Raw genomic sequence first — 20,535 nt, 5'->3', positions numbered from 1 at the left:
TTCTCTTTTTTTTTTTTTTTTTTTGAGGAGTTTTGCTCTTGTTGCCCGGGCTGGAGTGCAATGGTACAATCTCGGCTCACCGCAACCTCTGCCTCCCAGGTTCAAGCTGTTCTCCTACCTCAGCCTCCCAAGTAGCTGGGATTAAAAGCATGTGCCACCACATCCGGCTAATTTTGTATTTTTAGTAGAGACGGGGTTTCTCCATGTTGGTCAGGCTGGTCTTGAACTCCTGAGGTGTTCAAGAGGTGATCCACCCACCTCAGCCTCCCAAAGTGCTGGGATTACAGGTGTGAGCCACCACGCCCAGCTAGGGACCCCTTTTTCTGGCACCAGGAAGGCAATAATATGGGACAAGGAATGGTGTTAAATAAAGTTTACAGGAAGCCACTGGTTTGGACTCAGCTCCTGCACTAGGCCCAAAAAACTAAACCAAAATAAAGTCCTTCATGCAGAAGTTTTACACCAAGCTGAAACTAAGTTGTTTTTCCGGTTTTCCAAGAAATCGAGAACTGGAAGGAAGTGGGGAGAGAGAGAGAGAGAGGGAGAGAGAGAAAGAGAGGGAATAGTCAAATCCATGAACAGAGGCAGGCAGATCACCTGAGCTCGGGAGTTCAAGACCAGCCTGGCCAACATGGCGAAACCCCATTTGCACTAAAATACAAAAAATTAGCGGGGTGTGGTGGTGGGTGCCTGTAATCCCAGCTACTTGGGAGGCTGACTCACGAGAATTGCTTGAACCTGGGAGGCGGAGATTGCAGTGAGCCCAGATCATGCCACTGCACTCCAGCCTAGGCAACAGAACCAGATTCTGTCTCAAAAAAAAAAAAAAAAAGGCCAGGCACTGTGGCTCATGCCTGTAATCCCTGCACTTTGGGAGGCGGGTGGATAACGAGGTCAGGAGATTGAGACCATCCTGGCCAACATGGTGAAACCCTGTCTCTACTAAAAATACAAAGATTAGCTGGGCAGGGCGACACACGCCTGTAGTCCCAGCTACTTGGGAGGCTGAGGCAGGAGAATCGCTTGAACCCGGGAGGTGGAGGCTGCAGTGAGCCAAGATTGTGCCACTACACTCCAGCCTGGGTGACAGAGCGAGACTGTCTCAAAAAAAAAAAAAAAAAAAAAAAAAATCCCTGAACAGGCCTGTTTTAGCCAGCACGATAGTCTCCTTTGCTCTAAACTTGACAAGAAAAGTAACTTTGAAAAGACCAATCCACTTTTTGTTTTCTATTTCTGCTTTACTCAGCCTTTTTCTGTCTATAAAACCAACCTCTTTTTCAGTGAGCTGAGATCACCACTGCACTCCAGCCTGGGCAACAAGAGTGAAACTCCGTCTCAAAATAAATAAATAAAACCTGCTTTGCAAAAGTGGAAGGTTTGGCCAGGCATGGTGCCTCATGCCTGTAATCCCAGCACTTTGGGGGGCCGAGGCGGGTTGATCATGAGGTCAGGAGTTCAAGACCAGCCTGGCCAACATGGGGAAACCCCATCTCTACTAAAAATACAAAAATTAGCCGGGTGTGATGATGGGCACCTGTAGTCCCAGCTACTTGGGAGGCAGAGGCAAGAGAATCATTTGAATCCAGGAGGCGGAGGTTGCAGTGAGCCAAGACCGCGCCACTGCTCCCCAGCCTGGGCGACAGAGAGAGATTCTGTCTCGGAAAAAAAAAAAAAAAGTGGAAGGTTTAACAGACTTTAAAAAAGAAAGAAAAAGAACCCCTAATGTTGTCTGCTCAGCTCATGGAAACATTCTGAAACTGGTCCAATTGTTCCATAAAACGAATACTTATGATTATTTGAATAAACATAGAAATGGATCCTCCCTAGTCTTAAAACTTGAAACTTACATTTGTCTCATCTCGGTTCCTTCCTCAGGAAACTGACCATCAGGCAAGGAACTGAAACTCATCAGATCATCACATCCAGACAATGAGAGGCCAGACCCCATCATCCATCAAGATTACTTCCTTAACACCCTCCCTGAATTTGTTTTCTCCCATTCCCCAGCTATATAAACTCCCCAATTTTAGTTGGTCAGGGAGACATATGAGACTTTACCACCCCTTCTCATTGACTGCAGCGGCAGGATAAAGCATTCCTCCCTGGCAATCCTTGTTGCCTCGGTGATTGGCTTTCTGCGCAGAGGGCAGCAAGACCTAGACCAAACACCTGGCGTTTTAGTAGCTAATTCGATTTGATGAAATGAGGTGTTGCCTGATTCCAGAATTGCAAAGAAAACCCAATTCAGATCTCTGAACTATATAGGTTGCAGCATTTTTGTTTTGTTTTGTTTTGAGATGCAGTCTTACTGTGTTGCTCAGGCTAGAGTGCAGTGACGCAATCTCAGCTCACCACAGCCTCCACCTCCCGAGTTCAAGTGACTCTCCTGCCTCAGCCTCCCAAGTCACTGGGGCCACAGGCGTGTGCCATGCCCAGCTAATTTTTGTATTTTTAGTAGAGACGGGGTTTCACCATGTTGGCCAGGCTGGTCTGGAACTCCTGAGCTCAAGTGATTCACCTGCCTCAGCTTCTCAAAGTGCTGGGATTACAGGCGTGAGCCTCTGCACCTGGCCAAGGTTGCAGCTTTATCTTTTGACCATGGATAGTGATGGAAAGGGACAATTGTAGGTGATGCTTGAGGGGCCTACGGCTGTTGTAACAAATGACCACCAACTCAGTGTCTGAAAACAACATGCATTTGTTTTATTTATTTATATTTTTTTCTGAGACAGGTCTTGCTTTTTCACCTAGTGTGGAGTGCAGTGCTATGATCATAGTCACTGCAGCCTCAAGCTCCCAGACTCAGAGATCCTCCCACCTCAGCCTCCCAAGTGGCTGGGACTAAAAGTGCATGCCACCATGCCCAGCTAAATTTTAAATTTTTTTTTTGAGAGACAGGGTCTTGATATGTTGCCATGGCTGGTCTAGTACTCCTGGGGTCAAGTGATCCTCCCACCTTAGCCTCCCAAAATGTTGGGATTATAGACATGAGCCACTGCCTCTGCCCGACATACATTTATTATAGTTTTACAGGTCAGAAATAAAAAATTGACTGAGCATGGTGGCTCATCAGCCCTGTAATTCCAGTACTTTGGGAGGCCAAGGTGAGAGGATTGCTTGAGACTAGGAGTTGGAATCTAGTCTGAGGAACATGGTGAGACCCCATCCCTATTAATCTTTTTTTTTTGAGACGGGGTCTCACTGTCTCACCCAGGCTGGAGTGCAGTGGCACAATCATAGCTTATTGAAGCCTCAACCTCCTGGGTTCAGGCAATCCTCCTGCCTCAGCCTCCAGAGTAGCTGGGACCACAGGCATGTACCACCATGCCTGCCTAACTTTTGTATTTTTTGTAGAGATAGGGTCTCACTATGTTGCCCAGGCTGGTCTCAAACTCCTGAGCTCAAGCAATTCAGCCGCCTCAGCCTCGCAAACTGCTGGGATTACAAGCGTAAGCCACTGTGCCTGGCATCTATTAAATTTTTTAGAAATACTTTTTTTTTCTTTTTTTTTTTTTGGAGAAGGAGTCTCGCTGTCTCCCAGGCTGGAGTGCAGTGGCACGATCTAAGGCTCACTGCAAGCTCCACCTCCCAGGTTCACGCCATTCTCCTGCCTCAGCCTCCCAAGTAGCGGGGACTACAGGCGCCCGCCACCATGCCCAGCTAATTTTTTTAATTGTATTTTTAGTAGAGACTACTAAAACAGGGTTTTAGTAGATTACTAGAACAGGGTTTCACCGTGTTCACCAGGATGGTCTTGATCTCCTGACCTCGTGATCTGCCCGCCTCAGCCTCCCAAAGTGCTGGATTACACGCGTGAGCCACCGCGCCTGGCTTTTTTTTTTTTTTTTTTGAAATGGAGTCTTTCTCTGTTACCCAGGCTGGAGTGCAGACATGCGATCACAGCTCACTGTAGCCTCTTCCTCCTGGACTCAAGAGATTCTGCCACTTTGGCCTCCCAAGTAGCTGGAACTATAGCTGTGAGCCACCAAGCCCAGCTAATTTTTAATTTTTTTTTTTTTTTTGAGACGGAGTCTCGCTCTGTTGCCAGGCTGGGGTGCAGTGGTACGATCTCGGCTCACTGCAACCTCCCCCTCCCAGGTTCAAGCGATTCCCCTGCCTCAGCCTCCCGATTAGCGAGGACTACAGGCATGTGCCACCATGTCTGGCTAATATTTTTTTGTATTTTAGTAGAGACAGGGTTTCACCATATTGGCCAGGCTGGTCTCGAACTCCTGACCTCGTGATCTGCCCACCTGGGCCTCCCAAAGTGCTGGGATTACAGGCGTGAGCCACTGAGCCCGGCTAATTTTTTTTTTTTTTGAGACAGGGTCTTGCTCTGTTGCCCAGGCTGGAGTGCAGTGGTGAGATCATAGCTCACTGCAGCCTTGATCTCCTGGGCTCAAGAGATCCTCCCACCTCAGTCTCCTGATTAGCTGGGACTATGGGCACGCGACATCACACCTGGCTAACTTATTTTATTATTTTATTTTTATTTTATTTTATTTTATTACTTTTTTTTTTATTGAGACAGAGTCTCGCTCTGTTGCCCAGGCTGAAGTGCAGTGGTACGATCTCGGCTCACTGCAACCTCCGCCTCCCGGGTTCAAGTGATTCTTCTGCCTCAGCCTCCTGAGTAGCTGGAGCTACAGGTGTGTGCCACAACGCCTGGCTAACTTTTGCATTTTTTAGTGGAGACAGGGTTTCACCATATTGGTCAGGCTGGTCTCGAACTCCCCACCTCGTGATCCACCCGCCTCGGCCTCTCAAAGTGCTGGAATTACAGGCATGAGCCACCATGCCTGGCCTATTTTATTTTTTTAGAGATGGGGGTCTCACTATGTTGCCCAGGTTGGTCTGGAGCTCTTGGCCTCAAGCAATTCTGCCTTGGCCTCACAAAGTGTTGGGATTACAGGCGTGAGCCACTGCGCCTGGCCCATTTTCATTAATTTGATGAAAGATCTTTCATCTTTAAAGACCTTTGAGATTATTAATGTAATCACTCCTATAAAGTTCCTTTGGCTGCATCAGGCAAAATACTCATGAGCTCTGGAGATTGGGACATGGATATCTTTGCGGGATTGGGGAGTGTTACTCTACCTGCCACAGATGGGGTAGTCAGGGAAGGCTTCTCGGAGGAGGTGACTTGACTGGCGACCCAAGTGGAACCCACAGACAAGCCCAAGGCTGTTTCTCTCTCCTTCAGGGCCTGGCTGCCTTCCTTGCCCACTGTTCAGTTAAATCTCCCCAGAGCCACTCATACCTTATTGGTGTCTATCCTCAATGAGGCTGACATCTGGGCGAACCAACCTAACTGCTAATCTGAATGGATTCCTTTTTTTTTTTTTTTTTTTTTTTTTTGAGATCGAGTCTCGCTCTGTCGCCCAGGCTGGAGTGCAGTGGCGCGATCTTGGCTCACTGCAACCTCCACCTCCTGGGTTCAAGCGATTCTTCTGCCTCAGCCTCCCGAGTAGCTGGGACTACAGGAGGATACCCACGCCTGGCTAATTTTTTGTATTATTATTTTTAGTAGAGATGGGGTTTCACCATCTTAGCCAGGCTGGTCTTGAACTCCTGACCTTGTGATCCACCCGCCTCGGCCTCTCAAAGTGCTGGGATTACAGACGTGAGCCACCGCACCTGCCTCTGAATGGATTCTACTGTCCCACTCCAGGCGGAATCCCTGCCACCCGACCCTGGCATCCCCAGGCCCATGATGTCCCCTGGTCCAGCCCTGACACTATGGGAGTGGGGATTTGTGGTGTCTGTGTCCTTTGGTTTAGGGCTAAGTCCTCGCTGGATGTCATCTAAGTGGAAAGAGGAGTCTTCATTTCCTTATTTTTTTTCGGACGGAGTCTTAGTCACCCCATCGCCCAGGCTGGAGTGCGATGGCGCGATCTCAGTTCACTGCAACCTCTGCCTCCCGGGTTCAAGCAATTCTCCTGCCTCAGCCTCCCGAGTAGCTGGAATTATAGGCACCCACCACCACGCCTGGCTAATTTTTGTATTTTCAGTCGAGACAGGGTTTCACCATGTTGGCCAGGCTGGTCTTGAACTCCTGACCTCAAGTGATCCACCTGCCTTGGCCTCCCAAAGTGCTGAGATTACAGGTGTGAGCCACCATACCCAGCTGGAGTCTTCATTTCAACTATTATTTTTTTGTTTTTGTTTTGAGACAGAGTCTTGCTCTGTTGCCCAGGCTGGAGTGCAGTGGTGCAATCTCAGCTCACTGCAACCTCCGCCTCCCAGGTTCAAGCGATTCTCCTGCCTTAGCCTCCTGAGTAGCTGGGATTACGGGCGCAGGCCACCATGCCCAGCTCATTTCTGTATTTTTAGTAGAGACCGGGTTTCACCATGTTGGTCAGGCTGGTCTCGAACTCCTGACCTCGTGATCTGCCCGCCTCGGCGACGGGATTACAGGCGTGAGCCACCGCACCCGGCCTCAACTATGATTAAAACAAACAAACAAACAAACAAAAAAACCAGGGTCTTGCTCTGTTGCCCAGGCATGAAGGCAGTGGTGTGACGACAGCTCACTGCAGCCTTAACCTCCTGGACTCAAGTGATCCTCCCACCTCAGCCTCCCAAGTAGTTGGGACTGTGGGTGCGCAACATCACACCTGGCTAATTTATTTTATATTTATATTAATTTTTTAGAGATGGGGTCTTGCTATGTGGCCTGGACTGGTCTCGAGCTCCTGGCCTCAAGCCACCCTCCCACGTCGGCTTCCCAGTAACTGGGATTACAGGTGCGATCCACTGCGCCCAGCCCAACAACAATTCTTTTCTAATTAAACAATAAAAAATATCTCACAGTGACAGTTCAGTCAGCCCTGCACTGTGGTAAAGGTAAAGGAGAGAGTAGTACATCTCCATTTCTCAGCTAGAGAAACTGAGGCTCAAAGGGAAAAGTCGGTCATCTGAGGTTGCCCGGCAGCTCAGCAGCAGCAAAGCAAGGACTCCAGCCCAGGCTAGGCAGATCCCATCCGCCCTCCAACAGGTGTCCCGGGGCTTAGGGTGGCGAGGACCCAGGTGCTGTCTGGAGGCAGCGGGAAGCCCTTGCTACTTGCCCAGGCTCATCGTGGCAGTGGCGGGGAGACTCCAGTCGCTCAGTTCCCCGTAGTCTGTGAGCTCCTGAGCCGCCACTTGGACGTAGTACCTGGCTCGGGGCCGCACAGCCCTGAGGATGAAGGACGTGGCTTCAATGGGCCCCACCTGAGAGAAGAGAGAGCGTCAGGTCACTAGAACGAGAAGATGGAGAGGGGCCACCGTGCACAGAACCACACAACGGAGCGTGCAGTCCTCCCCGCCCCCTGCAGGCTCCAGTCCAGGACTCTGGCCCCAGCTGTGCGGCCCCACCCCAAATAGCATCATGGGCTCCTCCCAGTCCCGGCCTCTGTCTGTGTGGCCCCCAGAGCCACCTCTCTCACGAATCCTTCCTGGACCACACTAGCCCCTGTGGCTGTCTCACCCAGGAGGGTCTTTGTTCATCAGGACATCCCTGATCCCTATAATCCTCTTCTTTCTCCTCCCCGGGACTAAACCAGGACCTCTGGGATAGGACCCCATACCTCCCTTTACCCCTGGTCCCACTATATTAACCATGCTTTTTTTTTTTTTTTTTTTTTTTTTTTTTGAGACAGTCTTACTCTGTTGCCCAGGCTGGAGTGCAGTGGGGCAATCTTGGCTTACTGCAACCTCTGCCTCCAGGCTCAAGCCATCCTCTCACGTCAGCCTCCCAGATAGCTGGGATTACAGGCGCCCGCCACCATGCCTGGCTAATTTTTGTTTGTTTGTTTTTGAGACGGAGTCTCACTCTGTCACCCAGGCTGGAGAGCAGTGGCATGATCTCAGCTCACTGCAACCTCCACCTCCCGGGTTCAAGCCATTCTCCTGCCTCAGCCTCCTGAGTAGCTGGGATTACAGGCGCCCACCACCACACCCAGCTAATTTTTGTATTTTTAGTAGAGCTGTGATTTCACCATGTTGGTCAGGCTGTTCTCGAATTCCTGACCTCGTGATCTGCCTGCCTCAGCCTCCCAAAGTGCTGGGATTACAGGCATGAGCCACCGCGCCAGGCCAATTTTTGTATTTTTAATAGAGATGGGGTTTCACCTGACCTCAAGTGATCTGCCTGCCTTGGCCTCCTGAAGTGCTGGGATTTCAGGCATGAGCCACTGCACCTAGCCTAACCGTGCTTTTTATTTTATTTAATTTATTTAAGTTGGGAGACAGAGTCTCTCTCTGTTACCCAGGCCGGAAGGCAGTGGTGCCAACACGGCTCACTGCAGCCTCAATCTTCCAGGCCCAAGTGATCCTCCCACCTCAGCCTCTTGTAACTGGGGGTACAGGTGTGTGTCACCACACCCAACTAATGTTTAAATTTTTTGTAGAGATGGGAGTCTCACTGTGTTACCCAGGCTGGTCTCCAACTCCTGGACTCAAGCAATCCTCCCAACTTGGCCTCTCAAAGTGCTGGGATTACAGGTGTGAGCCACCCTGCCCAGCCAGAATTGTTCACTTTAAAATGGCTAATTCTGGCCAGATGAAGTCCTCACACCTGTAGTCCCAACACTTTGGGAGGCCCAGGCAGGTGGATCACCTAAGCTCCGTAGTTTGAGACCAGCCTGGGCAACATGGCAAAATCCCATCTCTACTGAAAATACAAAAATTAGCCGGGCGTGGTGGGCGCCTGTAGTCCCAGCTGTTCAGGAGGCTGAGGCAGGAGAATCACTTGAACCTGGGAGGTGGAGGTTGCATCAAGCCAAGATCGCGCCACTGCACTCCAGCCTGGGTGACAGAGCTAGACCTTGTTTCAATCAATCAATCAATAAAGTGAACAATTCGGTGGCTCACGCCTGTAATCCCAGCACTTTGGGAGTCCGAGGCAGGCAGATCACCTGAGATCAGAAGTTCGAGACCAGCCTGGCCAACATGATGAAACCCCATCTCTACTAAAAATACAAAAATTAGCCGGGCATAGTGGCACGTGCCTGTAATCCCAGCTACTCCAGAGGCTGAGGCAGGAGCATCGCTTGAACCTGGGAGGCGGAGTTTGCAGTGAGCCGAGATTGTGTCACTGCCTGGGCGACAGAGTGAGACTCTGTCTCAAAACAATAACAACAAAAACGGGTGTGCGACAGCTTGTGCAAGTCCCTGCTTTCCATCCTTTTCGGTAGAGGCCTAGGAATCAGATTGCTGGACTGCTGTTATTCAATGCACCCGGAATCGCAAGCTATGTGCAAGAGCCCAGCACACCTGCTGGTCTTGGTAAAAACCATTCCCTCTGCCAGGCACCACCCTTTCCAGCCTCCCCTTCATCCTCCTCACCCGGTGGAAGCGCGCAGCTCCCTGACGCTTGTAACGGATCCAGTACTTCAGTGAGAAGATCTCTGGGAAGGGCCAGGACCCGGGAGGCTCCCACTGCACCTGTAGCTGGCGCTCAGCGAGGGGGCTTAGGCGCACGCCTTCTGGAGGGTCGGGCTTGACTGACGGACAAGCAGGAAGCAGGGTCAGGGGACAGTAAGTCCAGTCATTCATTCATTCACTCATTCATTCAACCAACATATTATGTATATATTTTGTTTGTTTTGAAACGGAGTCTCACTCTGTCACCCAGGCTGGAGTACAGTGGCATGATCTCAGCTCACTGCAACCTCTGCCTCCCAGGTTCAGGCGATTCTCCTGCCTCAGCCTCCCGAGTAGTTGTGAGCCACCATGCCTGGCTCAGCCAACAAATATTCATTGAGAAACTGTGTGCCTGGGGCTGCCACAGAGGGGACAAAACAGTGACCTTAACTGACCTACCCCTGTCCTCATGGAACTCACAATCCATCAGGGGAAGACAGGAAATAAACAAATCCATAGGTAACACAGAATAGGGAAGAAAGCTGGGGAGTGCAGGAATGGCAGTGGCCGCAATTTTTGTTTTGTTTTGTTTTGTTTTTTGAGATAGAGTCTCGCTCTCTCGCCCAGGCTGGAATGCAGTGGCACAATCTCAGCTCACTGCAACCTCCGCCTCCTGGGTTCAAGTGATTCTCGTGCCTCAGCCCCCTGAGTAGCTGGGATTACAGGCACCTGCCACTATGCCCAGCTACTTCTTGTATTTTTAGTAGAGGCAGGGTTTCACCATGTTGGCCAGGACTGGTCTCAAACTCCTGACCTCAGGTGATCGGCCTGCCTCAGCCTCCCAAAGTGCTGGGATTACAAGTGTGAGCCACTGAGCCTAGCCAGAGCTTGCAATTTTTAATAATCTACTCAGGAGAGGTCTTACTGAGGAGGTGATGTATGCACAGAGACCCGAAGGAGGTGAGGGAATAAGTCATGGGGACATTTTGGGGAAGGTGTTCCAGGTAGAGGGCACTGCCCATGCAAAGGCCCTGGGGCAGAAGTATTCCTGGCATGTTGAACATCAAAGAATCCCATGTGGCTACAGCAGAGTGAGCAAGGGGGAGACAGGGAGGAGGGGAGGGCGTGGAGGAGACAGGGCAGGTTGTCCAGGGTTTGGTGGGCAGTAGGAAGGACTTGGGCTTTGACCCCAAGGCAGGTGGGAACCATGGAGGGCTGTAGGTAGAGGGACGGGCCCTGAATCAGGTGCTGTCAGGCGCCCTCTGGTGGCTGCTGTGGGAAGGACAGACTGTGGAGGCCAGGGCTCAGGATGGAGGGAACTGGGCTGTCAATGATGGGGGTGCTCCACGTACTGGTAGAGGAGGGGGAAGAAGGGGTCAGATTTTTGCTTAAGTGTGAAGGTGCAGCCGCAGGACTGGAGGACAGGTGGGAGGTGGGGTGGGGGGAGCTGGAAGGAGACGGCAGCCCCGCCCCCGCCCCCACTGCCGCCCCCACTCACTGATGTGCTCTGTTATGAAAGGCACGAAGCTGCTGCTGGAGCCCCAGGGGTGGACGGCGGTGACATTGAGCACGTAGGGAGCCATGGAGAACAGCTGGACATCCGTGATGGTGCAGCTGGTGGACGTTGGCGTCTGCTGCAGGCAGGGCCAGCTGTGGCCCCGGGCAGCCATGCCGAGCCTGCACAGGGTGGGGCTCGCTGAGCGCCTCGGGGAGTGCCTGTGGCCTCAGCACCTCCTACTGCCGGGCCTGACCCGGGACCCCAAGGAGAGGCAGGAACAGGAGGGGGCAGCGGATGGGGATCCCGGGGTGGGGTCCTGGTGGTGGCCGTGCCACCCCCCGGGGGCGGGGCATGGGCCCCAACATCATGGTGCCCCTGATGGTTCAGGTCGGGGATTACAACCCAAGCTAGATGCTAGGGTCCGGGATTCTAAAGGTTTCTGGGATGTCAGCATTCATTCATTCATCCATCCATTCATTCATTCACTCATCCGTTCATTCATTCATTAATTCATTCCTTCATTCATTCGTTAATTCATCCCTTCATTCATTCATTCATGACAGGGTCTCCCTCTGGTGCCCAGGCTGGAGTGCAGTGGCATGATCCTAGCTCATTATAGCCTTGAACTCCTGGCTCAAGGGATCTTCCCTGTCTCAGCCTCCAGAGCGGTTGGGACTAAAGGCACGCATCACCACTCTTGGCTAATTTTAAATTTTTTTTCTACAGATGGGGGGGGTCTCAGTATGTTGCCCAGGCTGGTCTTGAACTTCTGGGCTCAAGTGATCCTCCCACCTCGGCCTCCCAAGTACCTGGGACTACAGATGTGTGCCACTACATCCAGCTAATTTTTTTGATTTTAAGTACAGACAGGATATTGCTATGTTGCCCAGGCTGGTCTCAAACTCCTGGGCTCAAGTGATCCTCCCACCTCAGCCTCCAGAGTAGCTGGGACTACAGGCAAGTACCAACATGCCCAGCTAATTTTTTTTTCTTTTTCGAAATTTTTTCTTTTCTTTTCTTTTCTTTCTTTCTTTTTTTTTTGAGACGGGGTCTCACTCTATCACCAGGATGCAGTGCAGCGATGCAATATTGGCTCACTGCAACGTCCACCTCCTGGGTCAAGCAATTCTCCTGCCTCAGCCTCCCGAGTAGCTGGGACTGCAGGCGCGTGCCACCACACCTGGCAAATTTTTGCATTTTTAGTAAAGACAGGGTTTCACCGTGTTCGCCAGGGTGGTCTCCATCTCCTGACCTTGTGATCCGCCCACCTTGGCCTCCCAAAGTGCTGGGATTACAGGCGTGAGCCACCGTGCCTGGCCACGCCCAGCTAATTTAAAAAATTGTTTTTAGAGACAGGGTCTCACTATTTTGCCCAAGCTGGCCTCAAACTCCCGACCTCAAGTGATCCTCCCACATCAGCCTCCCAAAGTACTGGGATTACAGGCATGTGCCACTGTGCCCAACCCAGGAAGTAGTTTTTTTTTTTTTTTTTTTTTTTTGAGATGGAGTCTTGCTCTGTTGCCCAGGCTGGAGTGCAATGGCGCCATCTCGGCTCACTGCAACCTCCGCCTCCTGGGTTCAAGCTATTCTCCTGCCTCAGCCTCCGGAGTAGCTGGGATTACAGGCATGAGCCACTGCACCTGACCAATTTTTAAAATTTTTCGTAGAGACAGTGTCTCACTACGTTGCCCAAGCTGGTCTCAAACTCCTGACCTCAAGCAATCTGCCCACCTCGGCCTCCCAAAGCGCTGGGATTACAGGCATGCACCACTGTGCCTGGCCCAGAAAGTATATTTCTACTGGACGGGGCCGCCCTAGAATTCCATAGGCCTGGGGTTCAGGATGTCGGGGTCTCCAGTTTTCCTGACCCCAGGGCTCTCAGGGCCAGAGTTCTGGGCTCTCCAGGAAGTCCAGTGTCCCTGAGGCCCCCTTCCAGGCTCTCCGACCTGTACGTGGCAATGAAGGACACGGGGCTGGTGGAGTTTGGAGCAGGCGGCAGGGTCCAGGAGCAATCCACGGCGATCGGGTACCGAGAGGCTCGGCATTGCACCCGGGGCAGTGTCAGAGCTGCTGGGAGCCCTGGAGGAAGACAGAAAGAGTGAGCTTCTGGTTTACCCCCAGATTGTCATAGCCCTCCTGTGCGCTGGGCTCCTGCCACGTTGCCAGCCAGCACCAGGTACATGGTAGGTGCCTAATAAAGGCTTTCGGAATAAATAGGTACATGGACAAAAGGTATCTGTCATCTTTTATCCCCACTGCAATCCATCTAGGTGAGGACTACTAGCCCATTTTCCAGATAGGGAAGCTGAGGTTTAAGCATCTACAGAGAGGAACTCGGGTAAGAGGGAGAGATTTTACTGTGTTCTCTCTTTTGTAATTGTTTTTTTTTTTTTTTAAAGAGGGAGTCTCCCTCTGTCGCCTAGGCTGGAGTGCAGTGGCGAGATCTCGGCTCACTGCCACCCCTGCCTCCCGGGTTCAAGCGATTCTTAGCCTCCCGAGTAGCTGGGATTACAGGCATGTACTGCCACGCTTGGCTAATTTTTGTATTTTTAGTAGAGAGGGAGTTTCACCATGTTGGCCAGGCTGGTCTCAAACTCCTGACCTCAGGTGATCCACCTGCCTTGGCCTCCCAAAGTGCTGGAATTACAGGCGTGAGCCACCAAACCCAGCCTATAAATTATTATTATTATTATTATTATTATTATTATTATTATTATTTTGAGACAAGGTATCCCACTCTGTCACCTAGGCTGGAATGCAGTGGCACAATCATAGCTCACTGCAGCCTCCAATTCCTGGGCTCAAATTATCCTCCCACCTCAGCCTCCCAAGTAGCTGGGACTACAGGCACGTGCCACCACATCTAGCTAATTTTTTAATTTTTTGTACAGATTGGTGGGGGCCGGTTTCACTATGTTGCCCAGGCTGGTCTCGAATTCCTGGCCTCGCGATCCTCACGCCCCGGCCTCCCAAAGTGCTGGAATTACAGGCATGAGCCACCATGCCCTGCTGTAACCATTTTGTCTTCAAGGACATGGAGATGTTCTCTAGTGCAAAATGAATGAATGTCGGCCGGGCGCGGTGGCTCACATCTGTCATCCCAGCACTTTGGGAGCCCGAGGCGGGTGGATCACCTGAGGTCAGGAGTTCAAGACCAGCCTGGCCAACATGGTAAAACCCTGTCTCTACTAAAAATATAAAAAGTAGCCGGGCATGGTGGCGGGCACCTGTAATCCCAGCTACTCGGGAGGCTGAGGGAGGAGAATCTCGCTTGAACCCAGGAGATGGAGGTTTCAGTGAGCTGAGATGGCGCCACTGTACTCCAGCCTGGGCGACAGAGTGAGACTCTGTCTCAAAAAACAAAACCAAAAAGAAACAAAAGGAATGACTGTGACTGAAATTCGCATGTCTGTGTAGCTATGTCTGTGTAGCTCTATGGATACCTCTGAGCTGTGACTGCCAGTCCCTATCACCCACAAGGTGACATCCTTCCACCCCCAACGTGGCACTCTGCCTCTCTGTGCCTCAGTTCCTCCATCTGTACGATGGGAGGGTAACCCCATCCCACCATTGGGCACGGGAGGCATGTGATTTCCCACCCCAGACATGATCCGAGGCCAGTCCTCGTGTCATGTCCGTCTGCCTGGGCCCCCCAGCCCCCCAGGGGCCCCACATACCTTTCCTTCCACTGCAGGGCGGGCAGCTGGCCCAGAGGACAAGGGCCAGGAGAAGCTGCGGGGTCATGGCTGCGGCCAGCTCTGCTCTCAGGAGCGGGTGGGAACGTCGTGGGAGACTTGAGAGGGGAGGTGAGGACTTGGGACCTGCCCAGGGGAAAGCCCAGCCCAGGGTCAAGGCCCGCCCCCTCCCCGACTTCCTTCAGGTCTGACTCACTGGCGGGGCTCGTGGGGCCGCTAGGGAGATGAATTAGGGTGTGGAGGAGCCCCAGCCCCCTGGGGAGCACAGGCCAGCCCTGCTCGGAAGGCCCCGAGGGTGGGGGCGGGGGAGGAGCCTGTGAAAGGGAGAAGTGGAGACCTGCTGGCCTTCCTTCCGCTGCCCTGAAGCGGGGGAAACCCCAGGCAGGCAGGCAGGGGCTCGGGGACATGGAGGGAGACAGAGGCAGAGATGGGGGAGAGAGGCAGAGAGACAGAGACGAGAGGAGGAGGACACAGAGAGACAGGGAGATGACAGAGACAGAGACACAGAGAGAGACACAGGTGAGAGAGGCAGAGAGACAGAGACGAGAGGAGGAGGACACAGAGATAGAGGGATACAGAGACAGGGAGATGAGAGAGACAGAGACAGAGAGAGACACAGATGAGAGAGGCAGAGAGACAGAGACGAGAGGAGGAGGACACAGAGAGACAGGGAGATGACAGAGACAGAGACACAGAGAGAGACACAGGTGAGAGAGGCAGAGAGACAGAGACGAGAGGAGGAGGACACAGAGATAGAGGGATACAGAGACAGGGAGATGAGAGAGACAGAGAGACACAGAGACAAGAAGAGGAGGACACAGAGATAGAGGGATACAGAGACAGGGAGATGAGAGAGGCAGAGAGACAGAGACAAGAAGAGGAGGACACAGAGATAGAGGGATACAGAGACAGGGAGATGACAGAGACAGAGACACAGAGAGAGACACAGGTGAGAGAGGCAGAGAGACAGAGACGAGAGGAGGAGGACACAGAGATAGAGGGATACAGAGACAGGGAGATGAGAGAGGCAGAGAGACAGAGACAAGAAGAGGAGGACACAGAGATAGAGGGATACAGAGACAGGGAGATGACAGAGACAGAGACACAGAGAGAGACACAGATGAGAGAGGCAGAGAGACAGAGACAAGAAGAGGAGGACACAGAGATAGAGGGATACAGAGACAGGGAGATGAGAGAGGCAGAGAGACAGAGACAAGAAGAGGAGGACACAGAGATAGAGGGATACAGAGACAGGGAGATGAGAGAGGCAGAGAGACAGAGACAAGAAGAGGAGGACACAGAGATAGAGGGATACAGAGACAGGGAGATGAGAGAGCCAGAGACACAGAGAGAGACACAGGTGAGAGAGGCAGAGAGACAGAGACAAGAAGAGGAGGACACAGAGATAGAGGGATACAGAGACAGGGAGATGAGAGAGGCAGAGAGACAAAGACAAGAAGAGGAGGACACAGAGATAGAGGGATACAGAGACAGGGAGATGACAGAGACAGAGACACAGAGAGAGACACAGATGAGAGAGGCAGAGAGACAGAGACAAGAAGAGGAGGACACAGAGATAGAGGGATACAGAGACAGGGAGATGACAGAGACAGAGACAGAGAGAGACACAGATGAAAGAGGCAGAGAGACAGAGACGAGAGGAGGAGGACACAGAGATAGACAGGGAGATGACAGAGACAGAGAGACACAGAGACACAGATGAAATAGGCAGAGAGAAAGAGACGAGAGGAGGAGGACACAGAGATAGAGAGAGACAGAGACAGGGAGATGACAGAGACAGAGACAGAGAGAGACACAGATGAGAGAGGCAGAGAGAAAGATGAGAGGAAGAGGACAAAGAGATAGAGAGACAGGGAGACGACAGAGACAGAGAGAGATACAGATGACAGAGACAGAGATGAGAGGAGGAGGACACAGAGATAGATAGAGACAGGGAGATGACAGACAGAGAAAGGGGCATGACAGAGACAGAAACACAGAGAGAGACACAGAGATGAGAAAGGCAGAGATGAGAGGAGGAGGACACAGAGATAGGGAGATGACAGAGACAGAGACAGAGAGAGACAAAGATGAGAGAGGCAGAGAGACAGATGAGAGGAGGACACAGAGATAGAGGGATAGAGAGACAGGGAGATGACAGAGACAGAGACAGAGAGAGACAAAGATGAGAGAGTCAGAGAGACAGATGAGAGGAGGACACAGAGATAGAGGGATAGAGAGACAGGGAGATGACAGAGACAGTGACAGAGAGAGATACAGATGAGAGAGTCAGAGAGACAGATGAGAGGAGGACACAGAGATAGAGGGATAGAGAGACAGGGAGATGACAGAGACAGAGACAGAGAGAGACAAAGATGAGAGAGGCAGAGAGACAGATGAGAGGAGGACACAGAGATAGAGAGACAGGGAGATGACAGAGACAGTGACAGAGAGAGATACAGATGAGAGAGGCAGAGAGACAGATGAGAGGAGGACACAGAGATAGAGAGAGACAGAGACAGGGAGATGACAGAGACAGAGAGAGATACAGATGAGAGAGGCAGAGAGACAGAGACGAGAGGAGGAGGACACAGAGATAGAGGGAGACAGAGACAGGGAGATGACAGAGACAGAGAGAGATACAGATGAGAGAGGCAGAGAGACAGAGACGAGAGGAGGAGGACACAGAGATAGACAGGGAGATGACAGAGACTTAGAAAGGGGGATGACAGAGACAGAAACACAGAGAGAGACAGAGATGAGAGGAGGAGGACACAGAGATAGATAGGGAGATGATAGAGACAGAGAGAGACAGGGGAATGAGAGAGACAGAGACAGAGATGAGAGGAGGAGGACACAGAGACAGAGAGAGACAGGGAGATGATGGAAACAGAAAGAGAAACACAGAGAGCAGACAGAGGAAGAGAGACAGAGGGACAGAGATAAGAGAGGAAGACAGAGAAAGAGAGACACAGATGGGAAGATGAGAGACAGAGACAGAGAGACAGAGATGAGAGAGTAGGATAGACAGAGATAGAGAGATGGTGGGGCACGGTGGCTCACGGCTGTAATCCCAGCACCTTGGGAGGCCGAGGCAAATGGATCACCTGAGGTTGGGAGTTCGAGACCAGCCTGACCAAAATGGTGAAACCCTGTCTCTACTAAAAATACAAAAATTAGCTGGGCGTGGTGGCAGGCACCTGTAATCCCAGCTACTCTGGAGGCTGAGGAAGGAGAATCACTTAAACCTGGGAGGCAGAGGTTGCAGTGAACCAAGATTACACCACTGCACGCCAGCCTGGGTGACAGAGTGAGACTCCATCTCAAAAAGAACAACAACAACAAAAAGACTGATGGGGCGATGACAGAGATGGAGAAAGAGAGACAAAAGAGAGACAGAAACAAGACAGGAAGACAGAAATAGAGATACGGGGAGATGACAGACACAGAAAGAGAGACAGAGAGATAAGAGAAGAAGACAGAGGGCCGGGTGTGGTGGCTCATGCCTCTAATCCCAGCACGTTGGGAGGCTGAGGCGGGCGGGTCACAAGGTCAGAAGTTCGAGACCAGCCTGGCCAATATGGTGAAACCCCGTCTCTACTAAAAATACAAGAATTAGCCGGGCGTTGTGGTGCGCACCTGTAATCCCAGCTACTTGGGATGCTGAGGTGGCAGAATCGCTTAAACCCGGGAGGCGGAGGTTGCAGTGAGAGGAGGTTGCAGTGAGCCGAGGTCACGCCACTGCACTCCAGCCTGGGAGATAGAGTGAGACTCTGTGTCAAAAAAAAAAAAAAAAAGGCTGAGTGTGGGGGCTCACACCTGTAATCCTAGCACTTTGGGAGGCCGAGGCGGGCGGATCACAAGGTCAGGAGATCAAGACCATCCTGGCTGACATGGTGAAACCCCGTCTCCACTAAAAATGCAAAAAAATTAGCCGGGCGTGGTGGCGGGCGCCTGTAGTCCCAGCTACTCAGGAGGCTGAGGCAAGAGAATGATGTGAACCCGGGAGGCGGAGCTTGCAGTGAGCCGAGATGGCGCCACTGCACTCCAGCCCGGGCGACAGAGCCAGACTCCGTCTCAAAAAAAAAAAAGAAGACAGAGATAGAAAGAGACAGAGAGATGGGAGATGGGGAGATGAGAGAGACAGAGACAGAGCAAAAGAAACACAGAGAGACAGAGATAAGAGAGGAGGAAGACACAGACAAAGATACAGGGAGACAGACAAAACAGCAAGACAGACAGATGGAGACCAAGAGATAGAGACAGAGACAGAGACGTGGAGGCTGGGTGCGGTGGCTCACGCCTGTAATCCCAGCACTTTGGGAGGCCAATATGGGTGGATCACCTGAGGTCAGGAGTCCGAGACCAGCCTGACCAACATGGTGAAACCCCGTCTCTACTAAAAATACAAAAATTAGCTGGGCATGGTGGCACATGCCTGTAATCCCAGGTATTCCGGAGGCTGAGGCAGGGGAATTGCTTGAACCCGGGAGGTGGAGGTTGCAGAGAGCCGAGATCGCATCATTGCACTCTAGTCTGGGCAATAAGAGCGAAACTCCGTCTCAAAAAAAAAAAAAAAAGAGACAGAGACATGGAGAAGAGAGACAGAGAGAGACACAGGAGCGCAGGCCAGGGGAGGCAGCTGCCACCGCAGATATCCCAGCGATCAGGATGCCCAGGAACAAGGAAACCCCCAGGGGCAGGCTGGACAGGCTCGGGGATCCCCGCTCCCACTCCCGCCTCCCCTCTGTTTGCTGAAAAATGCCAAGAAACCCGTGGGGATTTCGGGGGAGTTGCCAAGGGGCAGGGAGAGGCTGGGGGTAGGGGGCTTCCACCATGGCCAGCCTTAGGATTTAGGAAAGTATCTTTCTTTCCTTTTTTTTTTTTTTAAATCTTTTTTTAGAGGCAGGGTCTTGCCCTGTCACCCAGGCTGAAGTGCGACAGCCTCTAACTGCTGCACTCAAGCGGTCCTCCCTCCTCAGCCTCCTGAGTAGCTGGGACCACAAGTGCGCGCCACCATGCCCAGCTAATTTTTGTATTTTTGATAGAGATGGGGGCTTCCCCATGTTGCCCAGGCTGGTCTTCAACTCCTGGGCTCAAGAGATCCTCCCACATTGGTCTCCCAAAATGCTGGGATTATAGGCATGAGCCACCGCACCCGGCCAAGCCTGCCTTTCTTTAACATTTCCATACTTAGTTCAGCATGCACTTTTTTTGCACCCATTTTGCCTTTTTGAAATATTGCATTAAGATGGAGTTTATCCAAAGGCCGGGCACCGTGGCTCATGCCTGTATTCCCAGCACTTTGGGAGGCCAAGGCGGATGGATCACCTGAAGTCAGGAGATCGAGACCAGCCTGGCCAACATGGTGGAACCCCGTCTCTACTAAAAATACAAAAATGAGCCGGGTGTGGTGGCACATGCCTTGTAATCTTAGTTACTCGGGAGGCTGAGGCAGGAGAATCACCTGAACCAGGGAGGCAGAGGTTGCAGTGAGTCGAGATTTACTCCACTGCACTCCAGCCTGGGTGACAGAGGGAGACTCCGCATAAAAAAAAATAAAAGAGGCCAGGTGCGGTGGCTCAAGCCTGTAATCCCAGCACTTTGGGAGGCCAAGGCGGGTGGATCATGAGGTCAGGAAATTGACCATCCTGGCTAACATGGTGAAACCCGTCTCTACTAAAAATATAAAAAACTAGCCGGGCGTGGTGGCAGGCGCCTGTAGTCCCAGCTACTTGGGAGGCTGAGGCAGGAGAATGGCGTGAACCCAGGAGGCAGAGCTTGCAGTGAGCCGAGATGGCGCCACCGCACTCCAGCCTGGGCGGCAGAGCGAGACTCCGTCTCAAAAAAAAAAAAAGAAAGAAAAAAGATGGGGTTTATCCTGATGGCTGATTTGTGGCATGGGGTAGGTGGGGAGGGGTGTGAGCGCGTCCTTTTCTGGGCCACCCTCTCCGCTCCCCGCAGTGGAAGCCCAGCAACGAGACGGCACGCGTTGGC

General features: G+C 52.0%; 1 protein-coding gene across 3 annotated transcripts; it reads right to left on the bottom strand.

Annotated features, from left to right (window-relative positions):
• Nucleotides 1-14,719, bottom strand: EBI3 (Epstein-Barr virus induced 3). 3 transcript variants are annotated; one of them, XM_063801018.1, is made up of 6 exons: nucleotides 14,521-14,719; nucleotides 12,790-12,922; nucleotides 10,844-11,022; nucleotides 9,328-9,485; nucleotides 7,068-7,212; nucleotides 1-509 (listed from the first exon to the last, which is right to left on the bottom strand). In XM_063801018.1, the coding sequence occupies exons 1-6, from the start codon at nucleotides 14,585-14,587 to the stop codon at nucleotides 445-447; spliced, it is 747 nt and encodes a 248-aa protein (XP_063657088.1). In that variant the 5' UTR covers nucleotides 14,588-14,719; the 3' UTR covers nucleotides 1-444. The 3 variants fall into 3 exon arrangements, with proteins under 3 accessions (XP_063657088.1, XP_054529977.1, XP_001138182.1); XM_054674002.2 differs by lacking the exon at nucleotides 1-509 and adding an exon at nucleotides 6,603-6,784 and having other exon boundaries at nucleotides 14,521-14,718; XM_001138182.7 differs by lacking the exon at nucleotides 1-509 and having other exon boundaries at nucleotides 6,603-7,212; nucleotides 14,521-14,714.
• Nucleotides 14,720-20,535: the final 5,816 nt, after the last annotated feature.

The sequence above is a fragment of the Pan troglodytes genome, chromosome 20 (genome assembly GCF_028858775.2).
Source record: "Pan troglodytes isolate AG18354 chromosome 20, NHGRI_mPanTro3-v2.0_pri, whole genome shotgun sequence".
Classification (NCBI taxonomy): Eukaryota; Metazoa; Chordata; class Mammalia; order Primates; family Hominidae; genus Pan; species Pan troglodytes.
Note: the sequence above shows the minus strand (reverse complement) of the source record. Positions and strands in the feature narration are given on the sequence as shown.

Coding starts and splice junctions, on each gene's coding strand:
- EBI3 (XM_063801018.1), bottom strand. CDS start 14,587: ATGACCCCGCAGCTTCTCCTGGCCCTTGTCCTCTGGGCCAGCTGCCCG. Junction 11,023..12,789: donor TCCTTCATTGCCACGTACAG/GTCGGAGAGCCT, acceptor CACCCTGTGCAG/GCTCGGCATGGCTGCCCGGG. Junction 7,213..9,327: donor GAGCTGCGCGCTTCCACCGG/GTGAGGAGGATG, acceptor CTCTTCTCTCAG/GTGGGGCCCATTGAAGCCAC.